The 18,700-nt window shown below is 35.1% G+C and overlaps 2 protein-coding genes across 2 annotated transcripts in view; one reads left to right on the top strand and one right to left on the bottom strand.

Moving 5' to 3' along the window:
• The window catches only part of LOC143570181 (ABC transporter B family member 15-like), a 211,481-nt gene that overhangs the window by 68,810 nt on the left and 123,971 nt on the right, over nt 1–18,700 (bottom strand). The gene's annotated exons all lie outside the window — the stretch shown is intronic.
• LOC143570189 (protein FAR1-RELATED SEQUENCE 5-like) lies at nt 11,866–12,414 on the top strand. Its single transcript, XM_077055906.1, has 2 exons — nt 11,866–12,325; nt 12,407–12,414. The coding sequence occupies exons 1-2, from the start codon at nt 11,866–11,868 to the stop codon at nt 12,412–12,414; spliced, it is 468 nt and encodes a 155-aa protein (XP_076912021.1).

Here is an 18,700-nt window from a genome sequence, read left to right as displayed (position 1 = left end):
GATAATAATATTATAATGTAATCTGAATGAATTACGTGATGATGATATTTGATGATACAAGTGTTAGGCTTTAGACACTTTTTAACACTATGCTAATTTTATGTGTTTGGGCCTGTTTCGGAACTCCAAAGAAACACATCTAGTTCGGGCATAGTAGATGGGCCACGGCCTAGAGGTGCACAAATCGGGTTTTCTAAATACCCGGGTTCGGGTATAGAACCGGGTTCGGGTATGATCGGGTACGGGTATGACCAGGTATTGGTAATAATCGGGTAGGGTTCGGGTCGGGTATTGTCTCTAAAAATCATACCCTATGCATCGGGTTCGGGTCGGGTATACAACCAAGTATTCTAAAACCGGGTATTTTAATACCCTATTATCGGGTATTGAAAAAACTCTATTTACGGGTTTTTTCCGGTATATTTTTTATATAGATTGGATTTTTTAAAAGTTTACACTTTTTAGGGGTATTATTCGGGTATTTTTAAGGTATTTTTCGGGTATACATCGGGTATTTGAAATACCCGGTTTCGGGTATTGGAAAACCTCGGTTCCGGGTTCGGGTATTACCGAGTACAAATCGGGTTTTCGGGTATTACCGGGTACAAATCGGGTCCGGTTCGGGTTTTAGTGCCAAAATGCATACCCTATCCGTACCCTACGGGTAGGGTTGGGTTCGGGTATTAGAAAAACCGGTTCCGGGTATTTATTTCGGGTCCGGTTCCGGGTTCGGGTTTTTTGTGCACCTCTAGGCCACGCCAACAAGCTATAACTTAAATTAGACTAGCCTAAGCAATTTTGGTTGGTGTGGTATATCTGAGAAAGTAAATGTAAATAAGCGTTGACACTCGTATAGCTTATGATAAGAAAAAATATATGTAAAATGACGTGTGGTCGGTTGGTAAAATTCGTGTTATGCAACTGCAAGTTGACACGAATTTGGGTGGTATTGACACCAAATCATAAACATAAATTAGTAAGCCTAAAAATAACAGCATAAAAAGAATTGTCGTGGCTTAACCATGGTTAGTCATGTGGTCCAATCAATTTATTTGCAGCACCAAACCATGACTGTTTATCTTTAATTTAACTTAATCCAATATATTATATTATATTACATTACATTACATTATATTAGATTTATCGTATTATATCATATCATGCATAAATTACATCGTATCGTACCATTTTGTATTATGTTATGTTATATTATGTTACATTAATCATATACTAGCTATCAAATAATGTCAGGGCTCACACTTTTACCAGTGAATTTTGGTTTTATTTGATTGGTTGTGAGTGGGTTAAGCTTGTTGATTGGTTTAAGTAATTTTTTTTCCTTTCTGTATATGCTTACAATTTCAATTAGGGGTGTTCATGGTTCGGTTTCAAACCGTGAAACCGCCCAAACCGACGAACGGTTTGGTTTCACGATCGGTTTTTTTACCTAACTTTCGGTTTTAAAAGTTTCAAACCGTAGTGAACGGTTTGGTTTATGGTTTATACTGAAAACCAACCGTATTAAACCGGACTAGACCATAAGAATTTTATATATTAAAGTTCTGAGATATTTCATATAAATATATATTAGACATGATTATAAATTTATAATTAAAAATGGTTTTAACTTCAGTTAAGTTTAAACAAATCAAAAGTAAGCTAACCTACTTATTTTGTTCTCATTTAGTAACTTTAGTGTGCTTTTAAAGTTGTGGTTTCCAACATAGTAATTCTCATATGCTCATTTTATGATATCATTATAAATTATTTATAAATGCTATAGATTTTGTGTTATGTGACTCACGTTGAAACCGGTTATGTTCCTTTTGAAATTGCTTATGCATCTAGGTTCTTTTAATTATTTTGTAGAAATCGTTTATTTTGGACATCTTGTACAAAAACCCAACTAGGTCTAACCGCGAAACCAAACCGGAACCAAACCGTTACTAACGGTTTGGTATGGTTTGGTTCGGTGTAAGAATTATACGGTTTGATTTTGGTTTACAAAAATAAAAACCTTTACTAATGGTTTGGTCTACGGTTTAACCCAAAAACCGTGAAAACCGGACCACGAACACCCCTAATTTCAATACACAACCTTCTAATACATATCATATATTTATATTTTCTTTCCTTATATAATTAGTAAACTCTAAAAGTGCAAAATAAATTTATTGTTTTTTTTTATTTTAAAGAACTTTATACATCAGGGGCGGACATACCACAAGGCTAGTCGTAGCCTCCGCTACGGCTCAAATTTTTACGGGCAGTGTAAAAAAAATTAAAATGGCCGATTTTCGTGTTTCGTTACGGTTGGAAAAAAATAACGTTACGGCCGGCGGATTTAGGGCTTGGCTAGGGTGGGCCGATGCCCACCGTCCGACCGCCGGAGTGTCGTATTTACCGTTACGCGTTAGTATTTGAGTAGTTAATAGTCAGCCGATGCCCACCGTCGTTTACCGCCAGCCATGGGTAGAAACCCACTTGCGAGGCATGTAAAAGAAGAAAAGCGGGTAAAGGATCTGTCGGAATGTTTCTCTGGTTGGCAATGGAGTTAAAATGAAGATACGGGGAGGATGATAAATTAAAGTAATGAGGGTTATTTTTTTAATTAAGTCTCTATAAAGCAATGTTGGCAGCTTTTCTTGTCAAAGCTTTTTAATTGAGTTTTGAATATTTTAATAAGAGCATCTCCAATCAAATATCCACTTTCTCATTTAGTGTAGGTGGCAAATGACATGGATGAGAGATGATAGAAAAATAGATGAGAGATGGTGTTTCATGTTCACAAAAGTGAATAAGTGTGGATGAGTTATGTGAGTGGGGAGTTGGTGAAAAGTTAGAAAGATGAAAGAGAAAAATAGAGACATGAGAAAGAAGTGGATAACTAGATCATCCACTTTATTTTAGCATTATGGATGCTCTAATTAAGTAGATTTTTTACCAGTTTTTTAACTAAATAGATGCATGGTTAAAGAGGTGGACACGAGTTCTAAACACTTAACTTTTAGGAAAATATGGCTTGTTGACATTTTATTTTTATTTATTTTTCTTTGTAAGTTTATTTAATTACTAAAAGTTATTTAGATTGTTATTAACTTTTTTATAATATAATAATATGTATTTTGATTTTTAAAGGGTAATGTAATTTTTCCATGTGTACCAAAAGTTCATATGCTATGGGCCTCTAGATGGTTGGTTGGCCTTATTCTCTCTAATTCGACCCATTTTTTAAACGATCTATTTTGTTCTTGTATTACCTACTAGTATTCATATCCTCGATGACTAGTTAATTTTGTTTGTTATCATTAAAAAAACAGTAGAACACATAACCATTAAAAATTTATAAAAGGAATTTTTCTTACAATAAATCTTTTGGATCAAATTTAAATTTGAAATTTATAAAGTAAATTTTAATTATGTCGAGTAATGTATTTTGACGAAAAAAATTAAAAAAAAATGCAATGGTTGTAGAACTTCATTTTATCTAATTGACAGTATGATATTTTCTTTTATAAAATATTAAAACCTTCTCATACAAAAATGTTACGGTTCTCATGGAATTTTATAAGAAAACTTAATGTAAAAATTAATGAACATTTTTTTATTTACTCATAATTTATGTTCGAGTGGTTACCATCAATACATGATATTATTAAAAATATAAAAAAGTTTGAATGCTAGAGAACGTTTCAGTTTTTTTTAGTGTTTTTAAGAACTTTTCGTTTTACCATGACTTAATGTTAATGGTGAAGTGGATGATGTAAATGAATATTATCCATTAATAATGTTATTATTCATAATAAATCGTAAACAAGTATACATTAACTTTCTATGATTTTACACCCCTTTCCGTTTAGCTTAATACTCCATAATTAAATATTTAATTTTCGAATAAGTTGTAAGAAATATGAATATATGAAATGCTTGTGTGACAAAAGACATTTTTAGGGCATCTTTTACATGATTATATATTATTAAAAAAAACAAAGAAACTTGATAGAGATAGTTGTTTATATTTTAAATTCAAATGAATAATATTTGTAAGAATATATATTTGTGATTGGTTATATATACCATGATATGCATTTGTATGTGATGATGATATGTATTTTTGTGCCTTAAACTTTATAATATTACTCTTCTCAATTAAATGCATTGTTGTTATAAAATTCGTGTCATTTAAACAAATTAAATTTATTGTTATACAATTCTAATCATGAACACATTCTACGGATATTGATAAACTATAATAACTTTTGATGGATTTGATGTGTAGTGGTTATTATTGATATCACAAGTGCAATTTTATTAATGATATTATAGTAACGGATGTGACTTGTTTATATTGAACATGTTTTATGATTATCTTCAAAATTTTTTATGATAGTAAAATGTGTGAACTGTTAGTTGGTATTCTCAACATGTTGCAACAATATAACTTGTTTATACGATGATTTGTGGTAATGTTGAGAATCACATGATTTTAATTTTACGTTATTTGTCTTTTATAGATTATTTATTGCAACGTATACAATAAAGAAATAAAGAACTGGTGTCTTATAATCAATCTCGTGGATGATTATATACATGTTTTTCTTATAGTGAAAGATCCCATAGTTTAGTGAAATAATTTAATGTAAAGAAATGGCACCCCATGTGTCACACTCCCTAAAGCTTATTATAAACTTACATAAAGTTGAATCATTTAGAAAAGATAAATGAGCATTACTCCATCACAACTACTTCTTAATTGACATTATGTGATGAGAAAATCATCTATGAGCAAAGATTGTATAAAACAATTTCCATTTGTCACACCTTACTTATACTCCTATAGAGGTAATATATTACGGGGTTTGAAAATTACATGAAAGTTGTGTGGTGTGAATCCATTCCTTGAAGTGAATGTGATGTGGTGATATAATGATCTGTATAAAGATCGTGAACATGTACATAACTAAGAAAATTGTAATAATGTTACCATGAAAGTTATTCATTCCTTGAAATGAATATGATTTGATATAATGATCATTGTAAAATATATGATCATGGTAGTTGAGAAGAAATTATTATGATGCTCATGTGAATAATGAGATTAACTATGTTAATAGTGTGATGATTATACAATGATTGTTATAAAGGTTATGATCATGATAAATGAGGAAATTATAGTGACCCTCGGGTTAATAATGAGATCAACCATGTTAATTTTAATATGGACAAAAAAAATGGCGCATCAAGGGAGTGATTATACGAGAGTAAACAGGAAATGTGTTATAACATGAACATTTGAAATGATAATACATTATTCTCTCGTATTTTCTGTCGTGTATCAAACAAACATGAGTGAAACTAAATCATATATGATCATAAGCAAGAAATTTATGGATCATGATTGTTTAATATATTGGCTTGACTGGTTAGACCATTCCGAGTCATTGGCGATGTGAAAATATTGAAGGACTGGAAAGTTCATGGTAATTAAACATACGAAGTTTGCTCTCAATGGGAAGTTAATTATTAACCAACTAAGTTGGGTGTAAATCTCTGATATACCATGAAAATGATAAAAGGATATGTATATCCCGACATGATACCATTTAGTGTTTTAAATCGATGCATCGTCTAAATGGTTATCAAATTCGCAACCTGAAGTTTGCGTGACTTGTGACTTAGCTAATAGCAAGCACATTCTTATAGACTATTTTGATAAATGCGGTGATCTTAATTCCCATTTTAGTAATGATTATTGGAATAAGTGTTAATTTACATGTGACGAATATTTACACAAAAATTGCTTTTGCCGAAGACGATGAACAAACGTCTACTATTGATTGAAAATCCAATAATCATGAGAGCTGAAGTTCATATTTGTATGTTGGAACATGTTTTTTTACATGATACAATATTAATTCACATCAAGCCAATAAGTTATAATACTCCTCCACGTTACATTTAGTTTTGGCATGGAACCAAATACATCCCATATATAGTTGTTTGAAAGCACGATATATATTGCAAATACTCCATATATATGTACAAATATGGGACCTCAAAGAAGGTTGGGATTATATGTTACATATACATGAATAAATATTGATCAGTAATTTCTTATAGCCATTAAAGGCGAGATTCGCTTAATAACTCAAATGATTGATGTTTTATTTCAAACAAATCAATATTCCCAACATGAGGGGGAGATAAAAGGCAGTTGGAGAATGAAAAATAAAAGGATTGGAATGAATTATCATTATGTTATATTGATCCTCAAACTAAAAAGTGTGAACCGAAAGTTCCAATGATAATTCATTCAAAAAGGTATACGAGTGAATTATTTGACGCATTCACTAACCTAAATAAAGTTACTAGCCAAGTCATATATGCCAACTGCTAGTGCTCCAATTAAGATTAGAGTCCTAGAAGGACAACCATACATCGGTGATGAGTCAACAGCACGCCTGAAGCGTAGTAGACTATTTGGTTCCTAAAAAAATATCCTCGAAAATGGAGCAAGTAATAAAAATGGTCAAGTCGAGGTACAGTAAAAGGGTCTCCCGAATAGACATTAGACATGATGGTTCCAGAAAAACCTAAGGTACCTAAATAAAGAGATCTCAATAGACTATATCATGTCTGAAAATACGTGAAACCGACAGAAAACCGACGTCGTTGATAATTTTGTATAGCGCTTGAAATAATGAAAATGTTGAGGATCAAGAACTAAGCTCTGTCGATAAATAAGATATAAAAATGATTGGCCAAAGTGGAAAGACGCAAACATGGCAGAGTTGAATTCTATAAATAACGGAAAGTATGTTGGACCAGCAGTCCGTACAGCTAAAGTTATAAAATGTGTTAGATACAAACGGGTATTGTATATTAGTTATGAAAATTCATCAAGTGATAAATTGCAAAATTGATGGCACACGAATTTTTGCAAAGACCCATGATTAATTATAAGGAGACACATTCTTCAATGGTGGAAGCAATGACTTTCCGAGAACTAAACAGTCTGGTAATACAAAAAAAGAATTGATATGCGTCCAATAAATATGTTATTCAGTTGATAATGAGATTTACAAGAAAATCTACGAAGGATTTGAATTATCAAATCATGTAAAATAAGTTCTCGAGAACAATATGATTACAATATAAATTCAGGGTTAGTGCATAAAGTAAATATCTTAAGGATGTAATCCCTATGCACCAATAAGCATATGGTGATATTCAACAAACGATATACAAGAATGGTACAGTATAAAATGATAATTATAACTATGGATGACATATTTGAATATAATATAGAAAGTGATGTGGTAAATAGATGCCAAACTCTAGAAGAGTAAATTTGTATACATGATTAGGCAACATGGAAGGAAGTCCATGACGGATTATAAAAACTCTTGAGTAATATATTGTATACATGATTATTCAATAGGGAAGGATGTCTATGACAGATTATATATGCATGAGGCATTCATGAAAAATTATTATATGAAATTAACAAGTTCTATATGTGGACTACAAAAGTCGAGTTAGACATGGTATAATCAAACTCGGTGATTATCTCGTGAAAAGAGATATGCATATGATGTATTTGATCCATGTGTTTTATATTTTAAATTTAAATTAACAATATCATGTTGATTATTGCATTGTATCTCATAAAGAGATTGTATACGGGTCGAGCATTTGTTTAATGATATTTTAAATCAATCAAACTTCATTTAGAAGATGTTGAAACATTTTAATGAGATGAAGTTCATTTCAACAAATTACCCTTATTCTAAATATAAATTTTGATCAAAAGTACCATACTTTATTGTAATTGATGCAATATTTCTTGCTAGTTATACACAACTAGATATATTATTTATTTTATTATTGATATAATTTGTTTCAAGTAAAGAGACATTAAAATCAGTTAAATATAAATATTTTGATACATACAAGGTATGTAGTATATAAATTTATATTTTGCTAACCCGTAAAAAAAGGGTTTTGTTAGTCTTATTAATGCAGGGAATGCAATATAACAAAGTTATGGATGTTGTGGTACTTATTTACAAGAAGACGCATTACAAGTCACTTATTTACAAGATGAGAAAGTCTTACATGAAGATAGTACATCATTCCACCGAATAAGGAAGTGTACACTACAAGATCAAGTGGTGAATTATCAACTCCAAAGTCTTAGATAAACTTTCGAAGAAGATTGAAACTCGTCACTTAAAGGATGTACAAATGAGAGGGAGTATTATACGCGTTGCACTCTTTTTCCCTTAGCTATGGTTTTATCCCACTGGGTTTTCCAAGCAAGGTTTTTAATGAGGCAACATCACTAAGCGTATTTCATTATATGGATAGTCAAGGGGGAGTGTTATAAATACACCATAAGTAGTGACTCTCTACATTCATAACCTCTACTTTTCATTATGTTTGTAATAATGTTATAGCCCTATAAATAGTGGCTCTTGTTATTGTATTATACACACATCTCAATGAATAAGAACTTTTCCCCTTTCTCTACTTCTCACTTTCTCTCTATACTATGATTTCATACATATTATATGTAGCTAATGGGTTGTTATTTTACAACATGCACATAATTTTGTTTCATATTTTTGTTTATGAAAGATAAATGTAAATATGTGGCGAAATTTGTAAATGTTTAGATGATAAATTTCAAAGAAAATATATGTTTTTCTAAGGATTGATACATTTGAGATGCTCTTATGACATGAGAGAGATATTTTGAACATAAGATCATTTGTAAATTACATTTTTTTCCTTCATAAAAATTGCAACTATAAGTATCATGCACGATGCATGTATGCATAGCGTGTGTTGTGTCTCACCCTAATTCCTAAACTAGTTAAAAAGTTGTTAGTCTGACCATGTAACTGCCAACTCATATGCCGACCCTAATTTGAGATATTGTACTCTTATATTAGGGGCATTTAACCCTCTTTGTATTTGCCTAGTGATTACTAATAGATTGTTGTATGGATATAAACGAGTCAAGTTGAACACAAACTTGAATGATCTCAAATTCAACTCATTTCATGCTTTATGTCTTTGAGCTTGACTCAATGACTCCGAGTGAATGATACAAACTAGAGCTAGCAAAGTCTCAATTTATTTATTATTTAACCTAATTAAAGTCGATATTGCATAAGAAAATAATAAAACTAACTAATTATAAAAAAATCGCATCAATATTTTGAAAAAATCAAACAAGTAAAAGAAAACTTAGATTATATAATTCACTTGATAGGAAAAAGTTTGTAACTTTTATCATGTGAAGTTAGTAAAACACAAACAAGATAACGTCAGAATGAGAAAAAGGTGGTCAAAATAAAGGTGAACAATCAAACAACTTAGTTAGGCTTTATAACACACCATCAAACTTATAATTACACAAATGCCCCGTATTATCTTCTTCGTTTTCCCGCGTTTCTTTTCTAGCGATGCAACCCTGCAACCTTTTCCGTCCACCTTTGTCGGCCTTAAAAACCATGACAGACACTTTCACAACTATTTTGTCTTCAATTTAATACTCTTATCTACTAAAATGGGTCAAAACAACCAAAAATAAAAAACCTATTAATTTGCCCATGTGTGTGTGGGAAATTAGAAATGCGTGGTGCTACCATTTTGCTTCCTTTCATTACTTGTCACATCAACGTCACGTCACACTGCATTTCACTCTAATTTCCTCCCCTTCATCTAGGAAACACTATGCATCAAGCATTTATTCAAGTCCCCATCTTTCTTTTAGCCAAATTAATTAGTTAATAAGATGAAATTTGAAGGCTGGTTCCCTATATGTAGATATCAAACCTAAAAAAACTACTCTTACATTGAAAATGGGCAAGGAGAATTGTGTGGGACTCTCCACGCATTATTTCATTTCACTTTGAGTGACACCTATAAATACAATGTATAGCCTTATATAAATGTTTAGACATGAATAGAAACTCAGATTGGTACATATATTGTTTATTTTGAAGATTAAATCCTTTTTTATTTTAATTTCCTTTTAGTTTATTTTAATTTTATAGTTGTATTTATTTATGTCCTTTTAAACTATTTATGTTGTAGAAGTTTTAATATTTTTTTCTTTAAATAACGACTCACACTTTAATTCTAGAATCCAGACCACATAAAATTCACCTAAATATCCATTGAACCCTAAACACTTGTTTTGGGGAGCTTACCCAATATTGAGTTAAAGGCCACTTGACAAAAGATTTGATCTTACGTGAATTATTCTAAATATAGTACTCGGTCTTCCTAACCACACCGCACACCGCACCAGACGCCGCGTATAGCCCTTACCGTGGCGGTTTATTCGACGTGACTGATTTGATCGCTGACCTCGACTTCGACGGATGATTTGACTGGCGAAGGCCGTCGTTGACCGCAATTACGCCGCGTATAGACCATAACGTTGCGTTTAGTCCTCTCAATTATTTAGGTTGATTCTCAGACTTGTGGTGGTATACATTAGCATGCAAAGTGTCGAAGTTATTTAGTCCTCTCAATTATTTAGTCCTCAATTTTGGATACATACAAAGTGTCCGAATTCCCAACTCAAGAAAATGTCGTGGATGTTTGACGGTTATTTTCCGAGCCCGTCGAGGACAAACGATGAGTCAAGTATTCCGGATTTGAATCAGGCGCCGCCGGGGTTTGTAGATTATGACGGGGGGCGGTGTTACCAAATTTGAACCAGGTATCGTCACATGTTTATTTGGGTTACCCGTCGTCATTAATTTATGAAATTAGATTTGTTAACAATATATTTTGTTAGGAATATTTTGTGCACGACCAACCGGATTGGCATTTGGCGCCTAACAGCAGTTCGTACTTGTCACAGCCTGAACATGATTACGGTCAGCCGTCATCCCATTTTAATACCGAGGAGCCGTATTCATGTAGTCATCGTTCGTACCCATTACCAGTAGGTGATGCGTATCGGTCACAACCAGAACCAGGCCATATTCTTGAAACCCCCCACGAGACTGTTGATGAAGATTACGACATACATAATTCTGACGACGATGGTGATAATTACATTCGCGAGGCTACGGTGTCATATAAAACGGATATCGTACGAGACCTTATGTTTTGTTTAATAAAAATATTTTGTAATTAGCAGTAGTTTGAACTTGTTTTAAATTTGACGTTATAACTGTTTCAGTTATTTTCTTCCCGTGAGGAGTTGGAGGAGTGGGCGAAGTAAAGAGGTCGGGAGCATGGGTGTGTTGTTGTTGTCCAGCGGTCTAGGCCAAAAGCCGTGGATCTTGGATGCAATCGCGGCGGCGAACCAATACTCACCGCCACAATCAGGCGTACATGCAGTATAAAGAAGGGCTGTCCGTTTAAGCTAAAAGGAAGGCACAATCGTGTTGGTAATTTTTGGAAGCTTGAGGTCGTAAACGAGACACACAACCACGACCCGTTCGTCTTTAAGGAGGGTCACGCGTATCTAAGGAGAATGTCCAAGGAGATGGTTGATATGGTTGCGAGGTTACACGCGGATGGCTTGAAGACATCACAAATAGCTCCACTGTTACGCAGACGGTTTCCTGGAGCCTGCGTTATTGACAAGGATACACAGTCTTATAGAGAAGTGGAGAAAAGAAAATACAGTTGGCGATACCCCAATGCAGGTTCACGTTTTTGAATTTGATTTGTTGCAATGGATGTTTATAAAAATATATTAACGTCAAATAAAACCGGTTGCAGGTATTTGAAAGCTTCCTGATTAATAACGGGTTCGTTTATCACACACGGGAGAACCCTGCCACAAACCTCGTAGAGGACGTATTCTTTTGTCATGAAACGTCGCATAAAATGTGGCGTGCGTCCCCCAATTTGCTGCTGATTGACACCACGTACAACACCAACATGTACAAGTGGCCGTTTGTTCAGTATATTGGCGTGACGTCGACGTCGAAGTCGTTCTGTATCGCGCACGCGGTTCTACTTAGGGAACGCCAGACGGATTTCACATGGGCCCTCGGGCACCTCAAAGGTATGCTCGAGGATTCTATTGAGCCGCGCGTCATAGTCACCAACAGAGACTCCGCCCTGATGAATTCTTGTAAAAAAGTATTCCCGAATGCTACCAGAAACCTATGCCGGTGGCACATACATGAGAATATAAAGAAAAAGTGGAAGGGTATCTATGACAGCGAGGCTAGAGAAGATTTCGCTCTATTATGGTCGGTCTTGTGTGAGTCTCCCACGTTTGATGATTACGAATATAACTGCTTAAAGTTGCAAGAAATGTTATGCAGAATTGGGAAAGAAAGTAAGTCCTTCTGATTATTAATATACAATAAGTGTTAATCTAGTAGTACATTTCATAAGTTTATTTTTGTTTCGTTTTCAGAGGTATGAGACTATATCCATCATAGCTGGCTGTCACGAGACAAGGAAAAGTTTGTATCTTGCTGGATGGCCGATCGGTTAAACTTTGGCGAGACTACAACAAACCGAGTCGAGAGTCAGCACGCGAACTTGAAAAGGCACCTTAACGGGGCCAACAACACCCTCCACACACTTGCGGCTTATGCCCTTGAGCTTATAGAAGCCCAGAAGGTTCAAATCGGAGCAACATTTGAAAAATCCCAGATTACGTTGAAGAGAGACCATAATCTTCAGGTATTTTACAGGCTACATTATAAAGTGTTGATTAAGGCTCTTACGCTACTACATAAGGAGTACGGAAAGCTTGAAAAGATGACCGAGTCGGGACATACGTGCCGACACCAGTTGCGAAGGTCTATGGGGTTGTCGTGTGCTTGTGAGTTGGAGCGTCACCTTAATACATGCGTACCTATTCCACTAAAATCGATAGACCCGTTATGGAGGAAGCTTGACTTTGATCCAGTGGTCGCACAGGTAGAAGAAGAAGACTTCGAGGCAGAAATGGAAGAGCTTAAACAGACGGTTTTGATATGTAAAGATCGAAAACAGAAAAGAAGTCTTTTATCGAAGATTTGGTCTGTTCTTCCCGGCAACTCAAATAAAAAAGAGCCAGAGAAACGGGTGGACCCTCGCGAGCGCCCAAACTTAAACCAACAAACAAAAAAGGTCGAGGCCGCGAGGCACAGGTCGTATATCCCTTCCTCGTACCCCACTTCGTCCTCACAGAACACCGACCAAACCCCATCATTCTTGGAGCGTTCGCGGTCGCAATCCCATTCACAGCTTAAGATGCCCCCTCATAAACCTTCAAAACGGTCGTATAAGAAAAAGGAGACTGGAGCTGCCATAGGTTTTCCTTTAGTGGTTTATCCGGAAGATGTTGCAGCGGTAAATCGGTATAAGGGCTTTGTTCCAAGCTGGAGTTACCCTTACATCTCAAGGATCATAGACTAAAGCCTGACGGCAACTGCGGTTTTCGGGCAATTGCGGAGGGTTTAGGAATGGGTCAAAATAGTTGGAGGGAGGTTAGGGTTGCCATGAAGAATGTGATGGATAGGAACCCAGTTTGGTGGAGGGCAAGATTAAATACGGATCAACCGGAGTTTTTTGAGAGGGCCCGTAGCCAGTTAGATTTTTTTGAAACGGTTCAAGATGCGCCTCGCAACCGTTGGTTTCAGTTACCCGGCCATGGATACGTCGTTGCTCAAGCATTTAATTGCGTTCTGATACTTCTCGAGCCGCATAGTAGCCAGACCTTTTTCCCAATGAGAGAGGGACCAGATCCGTTTCGTGATCATTCGGTACTGTTCATTTCCCGGTGCCTTTGCCGGTTCGTACTTGGGCGAGATTTGCAAAAGAAGAGGCTTACGGATGGAGGGCCTTGTATGAAAATTGTATAAACGAGTACGCTAGAATCATGTCAAGTTGGCGAGTCGAGTGTGAAACAGTTGATTTAAACGATTGATTGTATATTTAAATCGATGTATCACAGCCACATATTATACGCACGTTGCGATTAAGTTAACATAAAAATGTGTAATTTTATGTACTAATGTAACACCAATCAAGGAGCTATTACAATTTTTAATATGGGTTCGTTAGAATTTTCATATGTAATTTTATGTATTAATGTAACACCAATCAAGGAGCTATTACATTCATATATATGCACCGTGTTGAGAATGAAATAAAGAAACTGTCTGGTCTACGTGTAGTGTTGATATGGATTATATACGTAAATATCCACGAGGTAAACTACTGTGACAGATATGTACCCGGTCCCGCCTTGAATATCATTAAATATGAAGAACAATCGAACACGATGACAGAGTTGTCCAAAATAGCATCCACACGTCCACCATTAGTAGTCTTCGCACCCATTTTAGAATGTTCGACGGGTCCAATATTCTTGTAAATAACATCCACACCTAGTTTTTTAGAAACGTTTGGTATTTGTTTTGGTGAAACTTGGTGAATGAGTTTGGGAGAGAGGTGCCATACGCTGTTGTTTTTGGTGATATATGTATGAGGTGGTGTGGGGGGGGGGGGGAGGTGGTTGAGATGCTTTAAATGTATTGGCTTTGTATTAAAAAAAATCTATATCCGTCACGTTAAGAGGTATACGTGACGGTTTTGTCCCATTATTTTCCGACATGTCATGAATCTTGTAGTACCAATAACCCCGCGTATAGTCCTTTACGTGGCGGTAGTGTTCCATTATTTTTTAGCATGTCAAATATTGTTTCCCCCTCTTTCAGTCTATCTTTCTTGTTCAGGCGTCCGATTCCCCTCTTCCCCGTATTATTCCATCTTCCGGCGACTGATTGACGGATGTCTCAATCCAAGTCTAGTCAACACTCCTCTGGTTTATCTTCCAAGCCTTCCTGTGCAGATGACCTTTGTGTGAGATGCCCATGTGGAGCCGCCACATGTTACCGGATATCCAGGACCGATGCAAACCCTGGTCGTCGATTCTTGTGCTGTGTAAGTGTTTAATTACTAACGAATTAGGGTTCTAGTCTGTTAATCGACGCTGATTCCTTTAATTTGGCTTAGGTCAAATTTAGGTGTTTGTGTTCTTATTATGTTAATCGAATTAGGGGTTTTTGTTTGTTGATATATTAAGTCCATTACAGAAGGGGAGTTGTGGATGGCTAAAATGGGCCGATGATCCCACATGCCCTAGTTGTGAAAAAGTAATTCAAGCAATGGTGAATATGATGAATAAGAAATATGAGTTTGCAAGAGTGAAAACCAAAGAAGTAACAAGCTTGGAGATGTTGCTAGCAATTAGTTGGTTTTTGTTCTTTGTTTATGTTTGTGTTTATTGACTAGCTGATAACATCGTATTTGTAGTATTGGATACTGTAATCTTTGTTGTTGTATAATGTTTAGAGTTTCATGTTTCATCTATTTACTTTCTACATTATCAGTCATGTTGCAGCCATGATGAAAATGAGAAGGATCAAATTGAGAATGTTGTGAATGTAGTTCAGTTTGACAATGAAGCAAGTCAAATGGAAGACAAAGAATGTCAATTGGGAGAAGATGAGTTGATTGCTTATTTGGTGCAAGAGGATGAATTATTTACACCAAGTGAAGATCATGAAATAGATCCGGGTGATGATTATGACCCTGAGGTTTTGAAAGCATCTTTCGACACACCAGTGAGCCGGAGGAAGATTACTATCATGATCCATATGAAAATGATCCGGTGTGGGATTCTGACTGGTCAAACGATGATTGTCATTGGAAGTAGTATTGTACTTGGTTTGAGATGCTTTATGTATTGTAATGTGTTACTTAAATTTGACATGATTAAATGTGTTGTAATGTTTGTATGATTTTCTAGTTATCATATTCGTAATAAAATAATCATCAACCGTTTGCAAACAGGGTATAATGAAACGAAGTGGCCGTGAGAAAAAATGAATTTCTAATTTTTTAATAATAATGATTTTTGTCTTTTACTCCACGTGACAAATGTTATTGTGTAATCATTTCTATGTTGAATCTATTGCGGTGATGAAAATATGGATGGATGTTGTTGCTACGAAGGTCATTTATAAGACCATTTTCATTCGTGAAAACTTTACTAGTTTGGTTGGCACCTGTAATTAAATAAAAATCAAAATTAATTTTTGGCAACCTATTATGACGAACAAATCGGTGGAGCGAACTATATCACAAATATACAGTTTTGTTTTATATTTCTTATATGAGATAAAAACTAATCATATTACATATAGGTATAATAAAAAATAATTAGTTGGGTTGGTTTGTGAATGAGTATGAAAATTTGAGTTAGATTGGATTGTGTAGGTGGAAGAGTGAGAAATTAGTTTTTTAATAAAAAGGAGAACTTAGTTTTTTAATAAAATACCGTGTCAATACATCCACGTTAAGTGCTCAACGAGGCGTTTGAGAAACCCTAGATTTTGTCTACAAAATCCCAATCCGTTATACCTTTTTTCATAACACCAAAGTTTATCATAAAACACACCCAGTCTATTACACCCCTCCACCAAAGTTTATCATAAAACACACCAAAGTTTTTTCAATGTAATATTGTAATTGTGTTTTAAGTAATCTTAAATTTGAAACCCATCAGCGTTCTTGTATAACGTAATATATGGTAATGTAATGTTTAAAATTTAAAATATAATAATAGAGTTATAATAAACTAAAACTAATCGGAATAGTCGGGTTTTTAAGTGTTAACCGCCACGGTAATATCTTCAAGGAGCGTATAATGGTAACGTGGATCTCTAGAAACTGTGATAAGCCTGTAAAAGCCTTTGCATGCAAAAAATATTGTCGGCCTTTAACACTGCGTAAAGCGCTTACCTTTGCGTATATTGATTGCCAAAATATCTATAACCGCTGCATCAAGAACTTAACGTCGCGTATGTAGGTAAGGGGCAAATCTACAAACTCTGAAAATCCTGTAACTCGCCTATTCACTTTGAAGAGAAACCCTGTGTTTGCATGCGGAAAATAATGTTGGTCTTAACCTCCACGTATAGACATAAACGCGGGGTAAAATTATAATAAAATTATTGACCCCTAGAAAAAGTTGCAAAGAAAGATATTCCTCTAAATTTGTAGTTCAGATTTGATGACGGTGGAGACGATAACGGTTGCCGAGTTCTGTCTTTAAAAATATGTATGACAACATATTATTTCGAATATGATATTTGTTGGGTATTTTTATCGATATCGTTCATTGTTAATACAATATATATATATATTGTATTCCAATAATAAATGCCGATAAACATGACCTCGTTTCAAGATGCCACCTTTACGTAGTATATAACGATACTGTAATCTTTAGACTACTCCCATTAGCAAACTTTGAGTAGTTTGTTTCACTATTTATGTAAGGCCCCGTTACCGGTAGCCCTACTTTCGTGTTGGATTTACTCATAAACGCAGTTCTAAATATCAGAGTTAATTTAAACATTCGCGTAACATTAAAAACTTTCATAAAACATTTCGTAACAATCCAAAACTTGTTTTAAACAAACAACTTGTCTTTAAAAAACAAAGTAATTAAAACATATTACGTCTTGAGCCTTCTGATGCCAGCCTCTTATTCAATGCCACGTGTCTCCTCAAGCGAGCTGCCTCATCCTACTCACATGCGTGCATACTAAAAGTCAGCTACGCTGAGTGAGTTCTAGTTAATCATACATTATACAATACACACAAACTTATATTATTTCATTCATAATTTCATACTTTCATACTTTCTTTTGTACTAACTTGCTTTCATATCTTACGTTTATAAAGAGCATTACGCCCTACATTCCTCGAGTATTATTAGGGCTCGGTACCCTCCTTCCTCGAGTATTATTAGGGCTCGGTACCCTCCTTCCTCGAGTATTATTAGGGCTCGGTACCCTCTTTTCTCGAGTATTATTAGGGCTCGGTACCCTCTTTCCTCGAATATTAGTAGGGTTCGGTTCCCTAGTTCTCGAATATTAGTAGGGTTCTATTCCCTCTTCGTTACCATACAACCATACATCATACCTCGAGTATTATTAGGGCTCGGTACCCTTTTCGTAACCATACAACCATACAACCATCCTTTCCTTCTTTTATTAACTTTATCACGTTCATACACATAAGCATACTTATCATACTTACCTTATACATAGCGTTACAACCTGATAGTACGTGCAATATCCGAAGATCGTTCACGTACCATCAAGCAATCATTCATACATTTCACATTATTCACATAAGGCATACACTTATCTCTTAGGATAAGCGTATTAACAAACATATTGAGTATGCACACAGCCCCGGAAACATAACACATAAATGGGGCTAGAAACTCACCTGAATCCGGTTACGTTCTCCGTTAATCGTTATTCTCTTCTTGATCTGTGCACGGCTAACTGTATAATATTTACATGTATCAATTAACTACTACTACTCATGTTGTATTTCTATCTTCATATAACCCACAACGAACGGGGGTCCGGGGGAAGCGCCCCTGGCAGCGGGGTCTAGGGGCGGCAGCCCCTGGCAGGGTCCAGGGGGCAGAGCCCCTGGCTGGGGTCGAGCTGCCAGGTCAGCTTGGAAAAATTTTATTTCCATTAACTGTCTTAACACATTTCCTATTAGGATTTTAAGTTACTATTTTATTCACCTACTCATTCGTTAGCCCGATTCGTTACCTTAAAATGCATGTTAAGCGAACTTAAGGTTCGGCGAACTTAAGACTCGGCGAACTTAGAGTCCAGCG

Source organism: Bidens hawaiensis, unplaced genomic scaffold (assembly GCF_021521415.1).
Source record: "Bidens hawaiensis isolate Kalapana, Puna unplaced genomic scaffold, B.hawaiensis_p1.1 tig00024843_1, whole genome shotgun sequence".
Classification (NCBI taxonomy): Eukaryota; Viridiplantae; Streptophyta; class Magnoliopsida; order Asterales; family Asteraceae; genus Bidens; species Bidens hawaiensis.
This window is presented reverse-complemented; position numbering and strand designations above follow the sequence as displayed.